We start from the raw sequence: 19,419 nt of genomic DNA on the forward strand, positions 1-19,419 counted from the left end.
TGGGGGATAGATTGTAATTATTTATTATTACTGTATAGAGTTGTATGTATGTATGTATAACTTTATAACTTTTATAAAGTGCCACAAGGGTAGGCAGCACTGTACAATCTTACAATATACAAAATTACACACAGGGAGGACAAGTGTTATAATAAATACAATAAGTATAAATACACAGGGAGTAAGTGCCATGTGGTATGAGACACAGTAGGAAGGAGGTCCCTGCCCCATAGAGCTTACAGTCTAAGTGGTTGGGTAACATACAGGCACAAATTGGAACATGGAGAGTTAAGCTTTCTGTATAATATCACATGGAAAGGGCACTTTCACCACTATAAGGAGATGAAATTAAACTGTGACTGATCATTTATAGCTTTTTAAGTGCTGTTTGTAATTAGTTGATGTGTTTTAAAGATACCTTCATAACTGTTTCTCTATTTTACATAAATGGGAGTTCTTATGTGGAAATGTCATAGATATCGTGTTTTATTACCTAGTAACCTATAGCAGCCAGGCAGAAAGTAGAATTTACTAGACCAGATGCTAAATTTGCAATTATTATTTTCTTAAATTGGACAACAAACCAAAAGTTTGTCAAGCACACATATTCAGTTCAATGTATGGTATCTGTCTGTTCAGCCCACTATGAGATAGAGCAGACTAGTAGCCAAAGCTGAGATTGGGATTGGGCAGGTTTCCAGTGTTATAATGCGTTGTGGCCATCACCCAAAATATAAAACTGCTGGGTTGGTGTCTCTGCTGAAGTGTAAGTGATTGCTTCATTGTCATTAGAGGTTAGCTAGTTAGCAGGTAGCAGTCTGATCACATGAAGATACCATTTTGGTGGTGAATAGGACCCTGCTGATTCTCTCTCAAATAGATTGAGTAGAGCAGGATTTAGATGGTGCAGGTTACTATAGGGCAGTGCTGTCCAACTTATTACAGGTAGTGCGTTGGGTTGAAGTAAAATGATGATTGCATACAGTGAAATCTAAGGAATCTTTGAGCAGGCCCAGACCATAAAAACCCTTTGGAGGGCCACTTGGGCAGCTCTGCTCTAGGGAGTTTGACAGCTGGATGTTAAGTGTTAATGAATAAAGTTACTGGACAGTGGTACCCTGTTTGGGAAAAAGCGACATCATTTTGTAACTAGGAAATTGTAGTTGGTACATATTTTGTGTTATTTGGACAAAAGACACTTAGTTACCGTAACTCACAAAATATCTGGCTTTTCTGCAGAACTGGGGGTGATTCCGTAGAGGTGAGCGATGATTCCTGTAGGCCAAAGAAAATGAACGAATTGCTTTATGAATAACTGCTTCATTGTTAACCCAGAAGCTGTTTTTCCATTGCATCTACTGTTTTAAAATACACATAGGAATTAAGATGAACTGAGAGGTAGAAGGGGAATAGGGATAAAGCTATTTATATTAGGTGTGTGTGAGACACTTGGATCAATGCTGGGACAAACAGGTAATAAATACAGGAAAAATAATTAGGAACTTTAGATACATTGTCAGCATGTTATTACCTTGATATTGCTCCGAAAATGTCACTTCCTTGTCCAGCTGTTTACTTTGAGGTATATGGCCGCTTTGAGGGGGTACATAATTATTAAGCAAGTAGTTAGGCTACAAAGACATATGTCACATCTTTTTATATGCAGAATACAAAAGAAGGTCCAGCTGGCGCAACAAAACATATTGTCACCTCAAGTCCAATTCAAAGACTTACTGTGCGCAATTTTACTTAAAACAAGTTGCTATTATAATAAACGACCTAAGTTTTGGGTCAATTAGGTGAGACAGAGAAGGGTATAATTTTTAAAGCCAGATTTACTTTGGCGTTTTAGTATTGTGTAGGTGCAAGGACTGAAATCTAGCATGGCTGCCATTGGGTGAGTCAAAGGAAGTTTCATGTTCCAAATAACAGCTAATGCCATTTCTTCATATTGCTGTGGTTAGCTGTCATACTGCAGAGTTACTGTGTATTATTTTAGATAAGCATCTTACTCAAGCATTGCCTAACCAATGTCTAGGCTTGTGATCTTTGCCAAACTCTTACATTTACCCTGGCCCTGTTATCTTGGTGCTTATACTGGCTACGTGCTTTAGTCGGGACATCACCACCCTACAATCAGCCATCATATTTTGATGAAAATACACAAAAAGTAGGGTTGTGGGAGCACTTCAAAGCTAAGTACAACGGAAGTGCGACCGGCCAAGTTAGCCACAAACCTACAAAAGAGATAGGTTTGATCAATGAATATTCCCTGGTCCCCTGCTTACTAGTAACTTAGTATCTATGTAAGTGCATAGACCAATGATCCCCAACCAGTAGCTCACGAGCAATATGTTGCTCCCCAACCCCTTGGATGTCGCTCTCAGTGGCCTCAAAGCAGGTGCTTATTTTTTGAATACTTGGCTTAGAGGCAAGTTTTGGTTGCAAAAAACCCAGTGTAAAGCCAAACAGGGTCTTCTATAGGCTGCCAGTCCACATAGGGGCTAACAAATAGCCAATCTTAGCCCTTATTTGGCACCTCCAGGTACCTTTTTCATGCTTGTGTTGCTCTCCAACTCTTTTTACAATCGAATGTTGCTCAAGAGTAAAAAAGGTTGGGGATCCCTGGCATAGACTTTTAGTAATAGGGGTTCTTAGTTACAAAGTTATGATCATAAAATTGCCTGGCACTTCTCTGCATGGTCTTATGTTTTGGAATAAGTGTCTTCTGACCATGGGATTGGTCGCACAGGGCTTAATCCTCCCCCGCCATTAGCTTTTAAAGAAGAGAGACTGCCATGACCAAAACACTGGTTTCACAGGTTTAATCCACCCCTGCTTGTGGCTTTTAAGAGAGAGAGAGATTTCCCAGACCACCACCCAGTCTGCCATTAAAGGGATGGGAGTGGGGTGCTACAACCACATGGAACTTTGGTCATTCTTTCTGTAAGCAAGCCACCATACCAGTCTCTCTCATTTAAAAGCCAATGGAGGGGGGAAGATTAGGCCTTGTGAGACCAATCCCTTGGTCAGGAGACACTTATCCCAAGACATTATACCATGCAGGGCGGTGCCAGCCTACAAAAAATGACCAGAGGTAAATAGTTGGGCCACCATATGGGGTTTACCTTGGGATGGTATGGTGGCTTGTCAATTTTATGATTGTAACTTTGTAACTAAAACCCACCTTTTTTTGAAAGTATACAAACTTACATAAATACTAAATTACTAGTAAAACTGGGGACCTGCCCCCAGGCCTATGTTGCCTCTATCTAATCTATATCCAGCCCCGGAATCACTCTTTTCCTTGATATGAAAGTTAGTTTGGGAAACAACCAGGACATATAAACTAGGAAGCCCTCTAAGTCCTTATACTTTACCAGCCTTTGATATTACAAAACTCCCCTTTACACACATACACAATAGAATCATGTGTATTATATGGGGTTGTGCACCCCCTGCTTCAGTCATTAGGAAATTAGAAGTTGAGGAAACGTTACATGACCTATACAGTATTATGATGACATGTGCCTTATTGTCTGTATAGTCATGGAACACTTCAGTATATACTTATATTTAACAGCAGGACTTCCATTATCCATTATAAGCACTGCATGACTATATATCCATCTTGTATATGAAAATAAACAGATTGTAAAACATTATTTACAGTTTTCTTCTTTTTTCAGCCTGTGGGGGCTTTCTGACAGGGGCCGGAGTAATTCACACACCCCACTATCCTGACGCGTATTTTCGAGAGAGAACCTGCGAATGGATCATTACTCAACCAGAAGGAGAAGTGGTCTCACTTACGTTCAACTCATTTGATATATTGGCTGGTACCAATTGTGGTTCTAATTTTGTTGAGGTAAGTAATGATTATTTTTAATATTGCCGCTGTTGTTTGCATCTTTAGATAAAGTTGGTTCTTCCTGGTTGTTCCATAAATTCTGTTTGCTTTGTGCGCAACTTGATGTTACTGTGTTAAATGCTGTTGCTATGTTTTATGATTATATGTGTCCCATTAATATGTTGTAGATACCCATGGTCAACAAGCATACTTTACAGTTATTTAAATTTAGATTCTGAACTATTTTAGTTTACCTTCTACCCTTCCCAAACTCTGCTGAGTCAAATCTCAATGGTACAAGCTGCTCTGCACCAACTAAGAAAACGTATGTTTTCATGTTTATAATGATGCTGTTAAGGGTTTGATAGCCAATCAGTGTCATATCTCAAAACCAATCTATGCAAGATTCATCAAAGTGACACTGTGTAACATCATAGTAACATTTAACAAGGACATAACATTATAATATGAGGCTTTCTTTTGAATACCTGTGCTCTTATTTTCCTTTAGATAAGGGATGGTTCATCTTCAGATTCCCCACTTATTGGGAAATACTGTGGGCCTGAAATGCCTGTGCCTGCTCAATCTACTCAGAGAGCCCTCTATATCAGATTTACTACCGACTCTTCAGCCACAAACCATGGTTTCTCTATTTCATATCAATCTTTGATTGAGGGTGAGTTTAGATTCTTTCACCTTGTTAAAGAATAATGATTAAATAGCTTCCCTCATACTATTATATAGGGAAGAAAGTACCACAAGACCACTACATAATACTGGGCCAAACGTAACACTCATATTTAAAGAGACTTCAAAGGGTTTGTTCACCTTTTATTTAACTTTTAGTATGATGTATAGAGTGTTATTCTTGCAACTGGTCATCATTTTTTATTATTTGTAGTTTTTTTAGTTATTTCATTTTCAATCAGGGGTTGGATTGGATGAAAGACTGTTATATGAATAGGAGATGGCCTGAATAGAAAAGAAAGTTACAAAAAGTAATAATAACAATAAAACTATAGCCTCACAGAATAATAGCTTTTGGGCTTGTTGCAAGAAGAAGACAAATAATACAAAAATGATAACAAATAAATAATAAAGACAAATTGAAAAGTTGCTTGGAATAGGCCATTCTATAACATACTAAAAGTTAGCTAAAATGTGAAGCACCCCTTTAAAGACTGCTTAAACATAATGGAAGTTTGGCCTATCTTCCTAAAGAATAACTCACAATGCAAGCAATTTGCACATTAATAGTTAAATCTTACAGTAGACAGTCTGATTGAGGTCTAGTATCCTAAAGGTTCCAAAGGTATTTGCAGCAGATGAGTAATTGCTACTTCTAACTGCAGTTAACATACACACCATAAGGGGAATGGTTTGCCTATCACCCCCATGCATCACAAGTATGTATGTAATCTAAGCCAGTTTTTACATCATACACACATTTGAAATATTGCAAACCCACCATTTTTGTGTTTAGACTATTTACCTTTGCTTTGCTATTTGCAGAGCTTCAGGGGAAGTCTACTGACTGTTGTTTTTTTACAGGCTGTGGAGGTACCCTTACTGACACTCAAGGTACCATTACTAGTCCAGGTTATCCAGCTGTCTACCCACATGGAATCCAATGCACATGGTTCATCTCCATTCCCCCTGGGAATCTGATACGCCTCACATTCGACTCCTTCAATCTTGAACATGGATATTCATGCAGTTATGATTATTTGGATATATATGATAGTGCAAGTGCTATCATGGAATCTAGAATTGGAAGGTACTTTTCAGTTTCCTTATCATAAATTTGTATAAAACAAAATAATTTTCCTATAAAGCTGTGCAATGTACAACTGGTGCCTGCAAGACAAGGGAGTAATTTACAAAGAACTCACACAGGAATCAAATCTACAGTCGACCTGACTTTGCTCCAAAAATGTTCTTTTTACAAATGTTAAGGCTACTTAACATTATACAGTCTGATAAAGCTTATTGTCTTTGAAAGTAAATTTAAGAGAAGGTGCAGCATATGAGTGGTTGAGGGCAGTGATCACTGTTCTGCAATGTTTGCTTGTGGAACGTTGTGCACAGATCATATTAATTCTTACCAGAAGCTCAGTATTTCCAAAGATACAAGTGAGTTTGACTGCATTTAGCATTCTCCAGTGAGTGACAATGGAGATACTTGGGAGTCTCTTTCAGCAGTTTTTGGCTTCTGTCTTGAGGCATCTAACTCAGTCCTGGCCTAATACAGAAATCATTTTCTTTCAGGCTGAATTCTAGGGCTCAGTTTAAATAAAAGATAAATAGTAAGCCACTAAAAACAACCACTTAATAAACACATGATGGCACAAGATAAGGCATAATCTTCAGATGCTTTATAAAACAAAAATAAGACACAGGCTTCAGGTGCTTTATACACTTATATACACTTATATTTAATGATATTTTGTGTTATTGCCAGTCTTGTTAGTACAGGTAATGAGCTTGTTTTTGGGGAAGTGGGGAATGTTTTTTGGAATCTATATATACAGGTACTGACTTTTGATGCGTGCCATACTGAGCCTATGACTTGTGCTTTTGGTATGCATGAAAGTGATAGGCTTAATTATAAGGGGTCAATGTGAATATAGAATAAAGTAAAAAAAATTTAATATGAATGCAACGGTCGATGTTGGTTCTCTAGGCAAGATTAATTCTATAATGTAATGTATAGTCTGTTTGGTCTACAACAGAACTGTTAGTGCAGGTAACTGTCTCGATTTACCTTCATTGTTGTGCTGCTGTACAATCATTACAGTTCCAACAAAGCTGGTTAAACACACATACTCTGAATGCTTACAGTTACACTGAACTGAACTGTGCCAGTTGTGATTAGATGTGCCCTTTGGCAATTCAAGCATGTGAATAAATTGCTCTAGAATTTAACTGATTGATCTAGAGAATTATCTGGCACTTATGCTAATATCAATTAGTATGGTCAGTATTAACCAACTGTTAATCTCTGGAGTTCCTTGCAGCCAAGATTTGGAAAGCAGATTTGGGCCCATCATTAATTTATCTGTTATTTAGTTAGGACATTGAGTATTGTAAGAGTAAGTCCAAAAGCACAGGCATAATGTATGGTTTTTTTACCTTTGATTCCTAGATTTTGTGGCAGATCCATCCCTCCATCAATAACCAGCAGAGGCAACACAATGACTGTGCTTTTGGTTACCGATACAAATACAGCAGTTGAGGGGTTTTCAGCCAGATACACCTCGCTCAACGCAACTACAGGTAATATGATTTTCTTTTTTCATTCAGGACAGAAAATAAATACTGTCTGTAATAAGTAGTAAGTAAGTAAGTAGTTGATATGTAGTATTTCATAGTACTGAAAACTAATAAATAACAATGTAAATGCCATCTTTTCATGAGGTTGTGGTTACTTGCCTTAAGGGCAAGAAACCACAAGTTAACTGAAAAATAGCCTTTGTTTATTAGTTGTCCTTTAACACAACAAGTTTCTACTTTCCTGCTTAATTCCATAAGCCTGGTTATTTGTACAGCACAATTATGCAGGGAAAATTAGAAACTTATGGTTTTACTGGACTTTAGCCGCCCCTATAAAATTATGCAGAAAATTGTTTTTACATTTTGTTCTGTCACTTAAATGGCAAAATCTATTAAACCATCCTTTGATGGCACACGTATAATCCATAATCCAGTCAATAATCTATTTTTGCCGGTGCTGGGCATAAGCAATATCATTGTAGTATGGCTGGCATCTCTTTCAAGGAGAGGAAAAGACTTGGTAATGAAAAGGTTTTTGGTGAACATGTACTTAAAATGCCTGAAAGATTAACTTGGGATGATGTGGTCACTTCTGTACTTGGAATATTCAACATAATCCTTGTAAAAGGCCTTTGTTCAAAACGGTCTCTTCTTTTCTGTGGAACGCGAGCCACTGTTGGTTAATGCATGCCAGCTTCAGCCATTGGTTTCCAGGAATTTGCATCTTTCACTGCCTGTGGTGGAGTAGCTATGCTGGGATACGTGTTCTCTTTCTCTCTGTAAACATGCCCAGGCTGAAATAAAAAAGTAAGTGTTCAGCATCTCAGTTAAAATTAAGAAAAGGTCATGCAGTGGAAAAATATATTTCAGAGGATAAGTGCCAAGGATTTATAGATGTACTGTGGATTTATAGATGTACTGTGCTTGAAGTATTAAAGAGAAAAAAAACATGGCGTTAAGTAGATCCAAAAGGTTAATCCAGAAAATTTGTTTGTGCAATTCAGACCCAAAAAATCTGTCCAAGGGTTATTAGAGTGCAAATGGTGTGTGCCCACCATGTAGAACTGTTGGTCTCACATTTTAGTCATATTGCTGCCAAAGACTTGCCACATTAGCAGCAGACATTCTGCACCCCCAAGAGTAGAACCACAGAGGCTGACCAGCCATGCATCATGAAACACTGGCAGATCTCGGATAGAAGACAGCTAAATGAAGTTGCAGATAATTCTCTTCACCTGAAGATTGGAGAATACTGTTCTCTGTATTAAATTCGAAAAATACTATTAATGTAAAAGACTAAACTTGGCTACCATTTCCCTCCTTTCTTGTAGTCTCAGGATGTCAGTAATAAGACATAAAAAGAACACGTACCAGGACATAGTCCTGAAAATCAAAGCCTTATGGAATATTCTATAAATGCATACAGAAACAGTTATACTATTTAGGACTGGAATGTGGTTAAATGTTTTCTACAATTCAGGAATAGTGAAAAACATCTTTCTTGGGAGGCACAGGGCAGTCTTCTGTATCCCTCAGGGAAGGGGAAAGGAAACGTTTTATCACGCAAATGCCATTATATGGAACTTGTTTTTGAGTTTGCAAAGATCTACCTATGCCCAATAGAGATCAAAGTATTAAATTAATACCATGACTCATTAAAAAGAACTCTGCTGCAGTTACCCTAAAGAGTTAATGATGGGGCTAGATTTGTAAATTGGTGGAAAAGCTGCAGTTTCACTTCCCACTCAGACTGGACACCGTGCCAGTATTGTAAGTGGTTTCAGACGGCAGCATTCTCTACGAATCTGATTCAGCTACCAGAGAACTGTAACAAAAATAGAAGACAAAAGGAAATCTCAAAAATGACCTTCAAATATGATCATTTAGATTTGACTCCTTACTGCTATATATTCTAGATTAATACACATGGGCCCCATCTCAAATGTTACAAGGTTTAGCTTAATGAAAGCAGACAATAGGATAAAAACAGGACAGAGGCTGGCATTATTTTAGTGCTTCAACAGCTCCCTTGGCACCCACATCAGAATACAACTTTAAAGTATGTTTCCACCACACTGCTCAGCGCCAGGCCACATTTTACAAATGCATGAATTCAAAGTGTCCACGTCAGCAGTAATTTTACTTCCATCCCAAGACCTGATCTGGCTGTGGTCTCGCAGCATGGAGATGAAATAGTATTAACTCTATACTTCCTAATTAATTGTGCCTCTGTACCTATACCAGGTACATGCATGGCCATTAAAAGTCAAATACCCTCAAACAGAGTAAGGAAAGTTCTCTTTATATTGAACCCTCATCTTTCTAAATGAGTTTTTTTGTTGAAATGAACAACACGGATATTTGAAAGTTTTCCAAGGTTTATCTTTATTTTCTCTTCAGTACAGGTATATGGAAATGGTTTGTTTAATACACACGTTCACAATATATAACAATCTATACAATTAGAGTAATCTGAGGGTGCTGTACCTCAACAGTCCATACTCTGTGATTCACCAATATACAATAATAATCTTGAGGCTGGCATTCCACCAAGATTTGAAAAACGTGATTTTCCTTAATTTAACCAGTTAAATAACTAAATTAATGCAACGTGTTTTTGAAGGCCACAGCCACTCTTCGTAGAGTGTTTTATGCACATACCATTTGCTACATGTGCTGCATTTATACACTTAAGTGGAAGCTGCCATATTATTTACCTATTATTTACCTATTATTTACCTTGACTTGCGTCTTCCAATAGACGATCTCCACATAACTCACAGGTAGAGATGAGCTAATTTTTTTGCCAGGCATGGATTCGCAGCCACATTCCGCATTTCTTCATTGGCAAATTGTTTTGCAAAACTTCCATTAAAATTTGGCATGCGTCAAAAATTTGTTGGGTGACAAAAAAAGTCACAGGACAGCTGCGTCTCACAGATTTTTCACCATTTCGCGAATTTTATGGTGAAGCGAAACGGAACAGATTCGCTCATCACTACTCACAGGAATTTAAAAAATAAAAACCTGTTCTTATTAGTGCAATATCTCTTTTTTTTTTTAAAAACTGTCAAAACAGATAAATGTAAAATTGCTCAGAGCTCACTTCTGAGGACTTAACATGTAAGATATTCAAGCTGGAAAAAAGAGACATAGCAGGTTACATAGCAGATAACAGATAAGCTCTGTAAAACACCATTGTATTCTACAAAAGTTATCTGCTATTAAACCTGTGCCTTTTCTCCTTTTTTTCCAGCTTTAATGTCTGTTCCCATGGCTACACAGCAGTTTATTTACATAAACTATAGTATTGTTTCTGAAGCAAACACACAGCTTTTACCAGTGTAATTTAAAGTGTCATATAGCGTATTCAGGTATTGAATATATATTTCCCTTTATGGTATCTTTAGGCTCTGTATATTTGTATGTTATTTCTGTAAGTTGCTCTTGCTTTTTAAAAGAACAAGATTTTTGCAGAGCAGAAGTGATACTAACGGACAGAACCATTTCATTTGTTAATACACTGCGAAAGATGAAGTTGTCTTCGGTGGTTTGGCAAGTGCCCAAACTTGCTTTTATGCCACATAACCAGCTTACTTTGTTGATTGTATTTACTGCAAGATGGAAAGCTTTCAGTGATGAGAGAGATGTTGACAACAGTTCTGTTTCACTGGAAACTTTATTGTGAATGCCAGACCTTAAGGTAACCACATTAAAAATTGAGGTTCCATCTTGTAATCATACCTCCCAAGGTTAGAGCAAGATATACCTATGCTTCAAATACTTAGTAACCAAGGCAACCAAACACAACTGTCATAGTTAAGGGTGTTGATTGAAGTCAACATATTTTTGTCTCTTCTACTTTTTGCTATAAGAGTATTTAGCTTGGCATCTACATAAAAGAAGTAATTGCAAGCAAATTCTGCTTTCTCGGCCAAATGAAATACACAATCTTTCCATAACGGTGAAAACACAAACATAGGACCTTTACATATGAACTAGCCATTCCACCAAGTCAGTAGAAATGATATTCAAGGCCCTTGTTAAAATCAGGCAATAAAATATTATGGTTGTAGTAGGCAGGTGTTGTTTTAAAGAAGAGTGGCAACAAGGGATGAGCAAACTTTTTCACCTGGCACAGTTTTGTGGCAAAACTTGTGGTCAAAATTTGCCATGTAATCTTTATAAAAAATGCAGACATAATTATTATCTACCCATTGCCTTCCACACCAACCAATGGAATGGGAGCCATCCCCCAGCCCACCCTTCATCTATCTAAAGAGCTGTCCTAAGTATAGTGATTGCCTTTCTGAAATGTATATCTCTGCAGCCACTATGAGCCTGCCTAGAATATTAGTAGTTTGGTCAAAATATAAGGTATAGAGGCTCTTTAGCCAGAAAGCTTCAAATTACTGGAAGGCCATCTCCTATTGGCTCCATTATATAACTCAGATTTTCAAAACTTATTCCCTTTTTCTCTGTAGTTATAAAACAGTAGTTTGTAATTGATGGTAACTAAGCTGCATGAATCCATATTGGTGGCAAAACAATCTTATTGGGTTTATTTAATGTTAAAGTGATTTAAAGTAGACAAAGTATGAAGATCCAAATCATGGAAAAAAAACCTGGAAAGCCCTAGTTTCTGAGCTTTCTGGATTACAGGTCCCTTACCTGTATTTAAATCTTAAAAATGTGCCCATTTTATATATGCAGTAAGAGGGGCACAGTTGTTAACATTGCTGCCCCTTAGCGTTTAGGAAATGGGTTCAGTTCTGACCAGGGAACTACCTTCATGGTGCTGTTTTGCTTTGGGTGCTCTGTTTCCTGTGCCAAAACTACATGCACATTAAATGCTGATGAATTTGATTCTTCTGTGTGTGTTTAAATTAGCCTGTAATATCCACTGTGGGAGAGTCTGATATTTGTTATTAAGATGCTGCCCAATATGTCAAAACTATATTAATAAAAGCATAATTATTTAAGTGCAATCTGTTTTAAAAATAAATAGTAAATGTATAAAGAGTCTAAGTAATTTTGGAGACAGTTAAACATTTATTTTCCCACTCTGGCCTCAAGTACAGCATTAAAAAGCTAATTTGTTGCCAGGGGTGTTTATGCACAATATAATGCAAAAAAAACTGCAGTTTAACGACGTTCCCCCACAAAGCTGGCATTCACAGTCACAGCAGATTTAAATGTCAAGTAGAATTACAATGGGCTCTGTTTATTAAAAGCCATTTTTCTTGTGGTGTTTTCATTGCTTCGTCTAATTAGTTGGTGAGCCTTTGTTTTGATGTTTTTTTATTAGCAAGTAGAAAAAATTCTGTTTTCATGGGGTTTGTAGGATTTCAGAGATGCAGTTGTACATGTTGCTCGGATCCCATGAAACCTGGGGCACAAACGTACAACCAGAGCTCTGTATCTCTGCAAACAGTCCCATATGATAAGATTATACTTGTGATGTTAATGGTGTTGCATAGGGGATAATGTCCCCTATTCTTGGCATTGTTAGAATATTAAACTAACAGTAACACCAGAAAAAGTGTACAAAATAATTACAATATAATGTACTGTTGCCCTGCATTGCTACAACTGGTGTGTTTGCCTCAGAAAGACTACTATAGTTTATATAAGTAAGCTGCTGTGTAGCCATGGGGGCAGCCATTCAAAGGAGAAAAGGCACAGGTTACTTAGCAGATAACAGATAAATCCCCATTATATGGGGCTTATCTACTAGTTATCTGCTATGTAACCTGTGCCTTTTCTCCTTTTTTCCAGATTAAATGGCTGCCCCCATGGCTACACAGCAGCTTATTTATATAGTAGCTTTTCTGTAGCAAAAACACCAGTTTTTTGCAGAGCAACAGCACATTATATTTTATTTACTTTAAAACACTTTAATTTTTTGATGTTACTGTTCCTTTAAGGGTGAAGACACATGGAGCTACTAGTAACAGCTACTTGTCGTGGCTACAGAAATAGACAATGCTGATCATTTACTGATAATTGTCTCTATGTGTGTTTAAGCAGAGGCCATTCTCAGTACTGTCTATGGCAGGGGATTTTCTGGCATTTAGTAGCAATGAAAAAATATCTGCTGCTAGAAGCTCTGTGTGTCTTCACCCTAAGGGGTTTCTTCACCCTATGGGCCACAAGAACGCAAGTAATTGAACTCGAAAAGAGATTCCATTTCCATGAATCAAGATGAGTCTGATTTTATAAATGGGAATGAATTCTGCCTAAAAATCTGGATTTATTCTTGTATGTTTCTCTCAACTGTATCAGAATTGAGTTGCATGGCATTCTCATCCAGACTTTGCTTACAAACATTTGAGTTCAGTTTTGAACACATGATTTTTTTAAGGATAATGATTGTCCAAATATCAGGGTTTATAGAATAATACTGGCTTGGATTGTGGAAAAATCTTGGGAAAACAACTAGGTTTAGCCTTACTGAAATGAATGTATTAGCTGGGATTGAGCTGAGTTTTACTATAAAGACATAGTAGCATTAGGATGTGCCAGCAATCTAAACAGTCAGCAGGTTTGAATTAAAATGTGGCTCACTTAAGATTTGGGGTTTTTTTTTGGGAATCCCTGTTTGATCCATCCATGCCACATGTTACCAAGTTACAGATAGTGTAACATAGGTCACAGAGAAACCTAAAAACACAGAATCTACAGTTGCTGGTACTTTCATTTACCTGCTATAGATGGTACATTTTCTGGAATGTAAAGGTTTAATGCACTGTCATAATAAAAGTAAAAACTGCAAATCTGGAATAAATACATTTTACCATGAATGCGCTACACCTTTATCAATGACTGTAATTTTTTGTTTGCTCCTGCCTCTTGATTTAATACACAGTTATATTTTGTATTATGTGGATTAAGAAGAAAGGTGCTCTGCACTCACCTGTTACTGATATATTAAAGAAATTCAGACATTTTGTGCATTAAGCTACCAAAAAAATGCCCTTTAAACAAAACAGGGATTGTTTGTCTATACATTGCAATATATTCAAGCTGGCTAACTACATGAAAGTCATCCCCAATCTTGCCAGTCCTACACTGACATTTTTATCTGCTTGCTTTCCAAATTGTTAATAGAATCCATGTTAAAAAAATGAGAAAGTATTAATGCCCATTTTTTTGTTGTTTACTCCTTTTTAAGCCTGTGATGCCAGCTACACAGAAGCATCTGGAATATTTTCTTCTCCAAACTACCCCAACCGCTACCCCAATAACCTGGAGTGTATTTACACAATCACAGTGGAAACAAATAAACAGATTTTACTGAATTTTACAACTTTTGTGCTCAGTACATCTACAAACTGTGACAAGGACCATGTAGAAATCAGGCAAGTCACATTCATTTAGTGGTTATTATTTCTCTTGTTGTTGCCCTAAAATGCAATTCTATGTTTTTATTACAGGCTTTGTGCCTGCTGGTGCCATAGACTTTTTAGAATGTCTGATCTTACTAGAGTTTTGAAATGTAATATGTACTTGGATAACAGTTAAAGAAAACCTAATTCCTCAGTTGAATTATAAATTTATCTATCTATCTATCTATACATCAGTCTTAAAGTGGCAATACATGGCAAGATCAGCCTGGTTGGCGAGGTTGGCCAACAAGCAGACTTTATACCAATATGCCACCTAGGGTATGCAAATCTGCCTGTGTATGGAATGAACTACTTTATTTCTTTGGCTTAGCTAATATTGCTAATGTTGTGTTTTCTTTTTAATAACTTATTTTAGAGATGGGGGCTACGAAATATCTCCATTGCTTGGAAAATTTTGTCAGGGACCTCCTCCGGTAATTGTCTCCCACAGCAATAAACTTTGGGTAAAATTTCGAAGTGACTCTAGTTACTCTGAAACTGGATTTTCTGCTCATTGGGACAGCGCAACTACAGGTACACCCTTTCCTGTTGCAGAAAAAATGTCATATTATTTTATATATTGGTTTCCTTGATCATTATATTTCTTGTTGCAGGATGTGGTGGAACCCTTACATCTGTCTCCGGTGGGTTCACATCTCCAAACTTCCCCATGCCATACTATCACAATTCTGAGTGCTACTGGCAGATGATGGCATCTAGTGGAAGCACTTTTGAGATACAATTTGAACACTTTGATTTAGAGTCGCATTCAAACTGTCAGAATGACTATCTTGCTGTAAGTGCACCAAATCATACTTCTCCATAAACATACATTTATAGAGCACATAGTCGCTTTGGCAAACATATATTGTTCATTTTTGATTTCTGATGAATGCCATATACTCACAAGAAAATAAAACATATGCATGTGTAAAACAGTGAAAGCAGATCATTTAGTTTAATTAAATTAAAAACAGGTATATGCAGATATACAGATTGAAGGTTTTTCATACTGTGATAGAACTGCAGTTTTTAGGTCCTTTTACCAAAGTGCCTACTGTAATCAGTTTTTTTCTGTGTGTCTCAATATTTCAAGTAGGCTAGACAACCCTGCAGCTGCTGGGGGGCAGGGGCAGGAGGTATTGAGGGCCCAGTGGGGCATGGCTGGCATAGGGGGGCCCTAATATGATTTTGGTCTGGGGCCCAGTAACGTAAAGAAAAAACATAGAATCCTAAGCAGTCCATACTGTGTTTCCTTGTAGGTTTATGATGGCAATACCACACATTCACATTTATTGGAAAAATTATGTGGAAAGAGGCTGCCAGATCCAATCAGGTCCTCAGGAAGCAATGTGTATGTAAAATTTAGGACAGATAACTCAATTTCATTCAGTGGCTTCTTCGCAACATACAAGCAAAGTAAGTACCTTCATACTGACTGATAGGCTTACAGGTGTATTATACGTTCTCTTAATGTTTTCATAGTTAAATTTTTTACATTTTCAGGGATTCATAGATACCCTCCCTTTTGCTTGTGTTATTCTTTTTAAAGCCTATTTAAAGTGGTGGTCAAATTTCCTTATGCACCACAGCCTTCTACTTGTTATAGAGGAGAAATAACTAAACCAATTAAAAAAATAATCACAAAAAATTAATCAGCAACAGTTTATTTCAATATTCATTTATTTCAGTTCGATTTATTGCACTGTAATATTGGTTGTATTATTAAAATGGCTAAAAATATATAACAGATAGCTATTTTATCTCTTTAAAATTGGCACATATTACATAGGGGTACTCAGTAATGTGCATGCTGCAGACTGCACTGATTCCCAGGTAAAATGTAAGCTGGAAACCTTGTGGGTAACAAACAAATCATTAGAAAATGCAATTTATCTTTTATTTCTATCCACTTTTAGGGTGGACTTTTAGGGTTGACTACTTAATTTTTTTCATTTTTTTAAGCTTGCCAGGGTGTTATGATTGCTAACCGCAGCCGAGGAATATTGGAAAGCTTAAACTATCCGAACTCATATCCCCACAACCAACAATGCAACTGGACGATACAAGCAACATTAGGGAACACCATAAACTATACATTCACAACATTTAATGTAGAGGGATATTTCTCCTGCAATGACTATGTACAGGTATGTTGTCTTTTATTGTATAAGTGTCCTGTTACTGCTTTGGCTTGCAAGATTCTAACCAGATTAATATCTAGCTAACATGTTAGACTATGGTCCTACAACCAAACCTGCACTGTTCTGCAGGTGGTGGTTGTAGCACGAATTTTGAAGTCTTGAGGCATGACTACCTACTGACCAGATGTGCTGTAAAGCGCAAGCAAAGCTACTACATGTTATAAAATGCTTTCTAGCAACCCTATCAAATTCCAAGAGCTTGTCTTCATCTCTGCCCCTTGGCAACCCCAAATGGAAACCAACAGTGTGCCTTGTAACTACATTTAATAAAATGCCTGTCTAGCATTGGGCAATTGCGATAGTATGTTTAAGCCTTGCTTTGTGATTTAAAGGCTTATTCACATTGATAGGTGTAACTATTGGTGCAGAATTTCCTCTGCCAAAATGCCATTCAAGAGTACCTAATGCCTAATTGTGCTCCTATATACTTTTGGCATCATGATTCATCCTGCTTTGCAAAATAGGGTAAAATGTAGCCCTGTACCTTACACCTACCTTGAGCAGGCAATAATTCTAGGGCTTTGTGTGTTGCACCAGTGAAATTATGTGCAAACTGGCTCTGTCACCCCCAACATTGATGCCCCTATAACTAGCACCAGATTTTGCACCCGCATTGACAAATATACTGCAAGCTACATTACATGTAGTTTTTTGCATAAGTCCAGTTACGTGGGAATGCTGGGTAAAACTATTGCTAAAAGCACCAAATTTGAATGCGTTGCACACATTTTGGTCTTATCATGTGGACTGCTGCTCTCAGGATATCTGCTCTATGACTAGAGAATCTCCTTGTTGTAGACTTCAGTATTCAGTGTGTACTTCAATCACAGACTGAGCATGACTTGATATACAAAGTGATACTGAATGATGTGCCATAGAGAGGAAACTGACTCACTGCGGTGACACACACAGGATGCCTGCAGCCGTTTCAGATAGATCTGCCAAACTAGTGTTACAATAAAATGCCTGAAGAAATATCTGAGAAGCTGGAAATAATTTACTTGCAGGTTTAACCCTAAATTCCATTCATTATATAAAGTTACTATTTAAAATCCTACCCAAGAAAAGAGTCGGGTTTGTATAATATATTAATGGGTAGTGAGGGTAGCAGTTATAACCCATTGATGGATATTAATGGATTCTTTATAAATGGCATGTCCATTGCTTTATTTTTTTGGAGTGAAAGGGTAGAGAAGGGTATAATACCACTGAAAATTGACAAGACTCACTTGCAATAGATGTTTCATGGCTAAGTTCTCCTAAAGTAATAATAGGTATATTACTCATGATCAGGCCCGGACTGGCATTCAAAGTAGGCCCTGGCATTTTAAGTAGACAGATGCCCAAACAGCCCTCAACCAGCCAACTAAATAGTAACTATCTATGGAATCTTACAGCAGCCCCTCTAGCCAGGGCCAGACTGGGGGTGTTCCCGCCCCAGGGGCCCTGCAGGTTCCCCCGCCGGCTGCGTCCCCTAACCCCCCCCTGCAGGGGCCCCCCAACCCCCCATAGGGTCCCCCACCCAACGTCCTGCCCTAAGCTTGCGCAAATGTAATGCGTCAGGAGAGGAACGGTCGGGCTGGGGGGAAGTCGCACCAACAAGGGTCGGGCCCAGTCCGACCATGCCTCTGGCGTCTGTCAGAATCCACAGATTGCCCAGGATAATTTTTTACTTTATAGCTTTTTTCTGTCTTCCAGAAGAGTGTGAGAGAATTTAAGACCATATTCTGTCTATAAATACCATGCGCTGGTTAAGAACACCATTATACCACATACAGTATATCCAGAAATATTTCAACATAAGATTTGAAGATATCATTGAGGACACTTTATGTCTCACAAGTGATAGGAGACATTTTTTTAAAACTGTCTCCTGCAATATAACCATGACTATATAACAGTGCCTCTGTCTCTTTAGGGGTGAGCCTTAGCAACATGTCAACTAAACTGGATGCGTAGGTGGTGAAAAGATAAAGCAGTTCAAATGAGCCATAAACTTCCCTAAACCTTGGAATATATTTGATTTCACAAGAAACATGTAGTACCATCCTATCTTTCTAAGGACAATTTATTTCTAGGTGGTCTTTTCTCCTTAGGGTTACACATTATTATCTGCCCCACTAACCAGTTGCACTTTACAGCTTCAGACAGTGAGATAGTCTACTGTAGTGCCACCCCCCACTGCCACACACAAGTTGGTAGCTCTTCTTCTATAGTAGTTATGCATGTGATAATCACAAGCAGTATTGGCATAGTAACCTGCAATTACTTTATTTCAGCCCCACTATCCCTGCATGTACTCTCTTCCTCTCAATGGAGATGTCATCTGGTCACATTGTGTTCTTGGCCTGTATCACTGGATCAGATGCTGCCAGGAAGTGTTACTGTAATTAGGGGAAGTTTCAAAAACTCTATTCATAACTGTTCTGCTTGCAGTGCTAGGCATTAACACTTTGAAAACTATTCAGACTTTGAACAGACCAATTACTTTAATTCCATGGTTTGTTTTTACTCTCACTGCAGAGTAGGCATTAGGCATAGAGTAAACTGTATATATTTTTTCCATGCAACATTTTCATTTACTAATAAAAACAGCAGGCCATTTGGGTTAATAAATCCATGAAAACTGAAAACATTTTCTGATGAAAACAAGGTTTCTTTATATAATTCCCCTTCTGTGTATGTGATATATGTACAGTATTTT

The 19,419-nt window shown here is 37.6% G+C and overlaps 1 protein-coding gene across 1 annotated transcript in view; it reads left to right on the plus strand.

Moving 5' to 3' along the window:
- cubn (cubilin) overlaps positions 1-19,419 on the plus strand; it is a 116,709-nt gene that overhangs the window by 22,347 nt on the left and 74,943 nt on the right. Inside the window, exons 19-27 of the mRNA XM_012965626.2 lie at positions 3,690-3,868; positions 4,361-4,526; positions 5,402-5,627; positions 6,996-7,126; positions 14,298-14,484; positions 14,888-15,045; positions 15,126-15,307; positions 15,774-15,930; positions 16,477-16,661. Of these exons, the coding sequence (XP_012821080.2) occupies positions 3,690-3,868; positions 4,361-4,526; positions 5,402-5,627; positions 6,996-7,126; positions 14,298-14,484; positions 14,888-15,045; positions 15,126-15,307; positions 15,774-15,930; positions 16,477-16,661 (1,571 nt within the window). The remainder of the gene's footprint in view (positions 1-3,689; positions 3,869-4,360; positions 4,527-5,401; positions 5,628-6,995; positions 7,127-14,297; positions 14,485-14,887; positions 15,046-15,125; positions 15,308-15,773; positions 15,931-16,476; positions 16,662-19,419) is intronic.

Source organism: Xenopus tropicalis, chromosome 6, assembly GCF_000004195.4.
Source record: "Xenopus tropicalis strain Nigerian chromosome 6, UCB_Xtro_10.0, whole genome shotgun sequence".
In the NCBI taxonomy this organism is placed as follows: Eukaryota; Metazoa; Chordata; class Amphibia; order Anura; family Pipidae; genus Xenopus; species Xenopus tropicalis.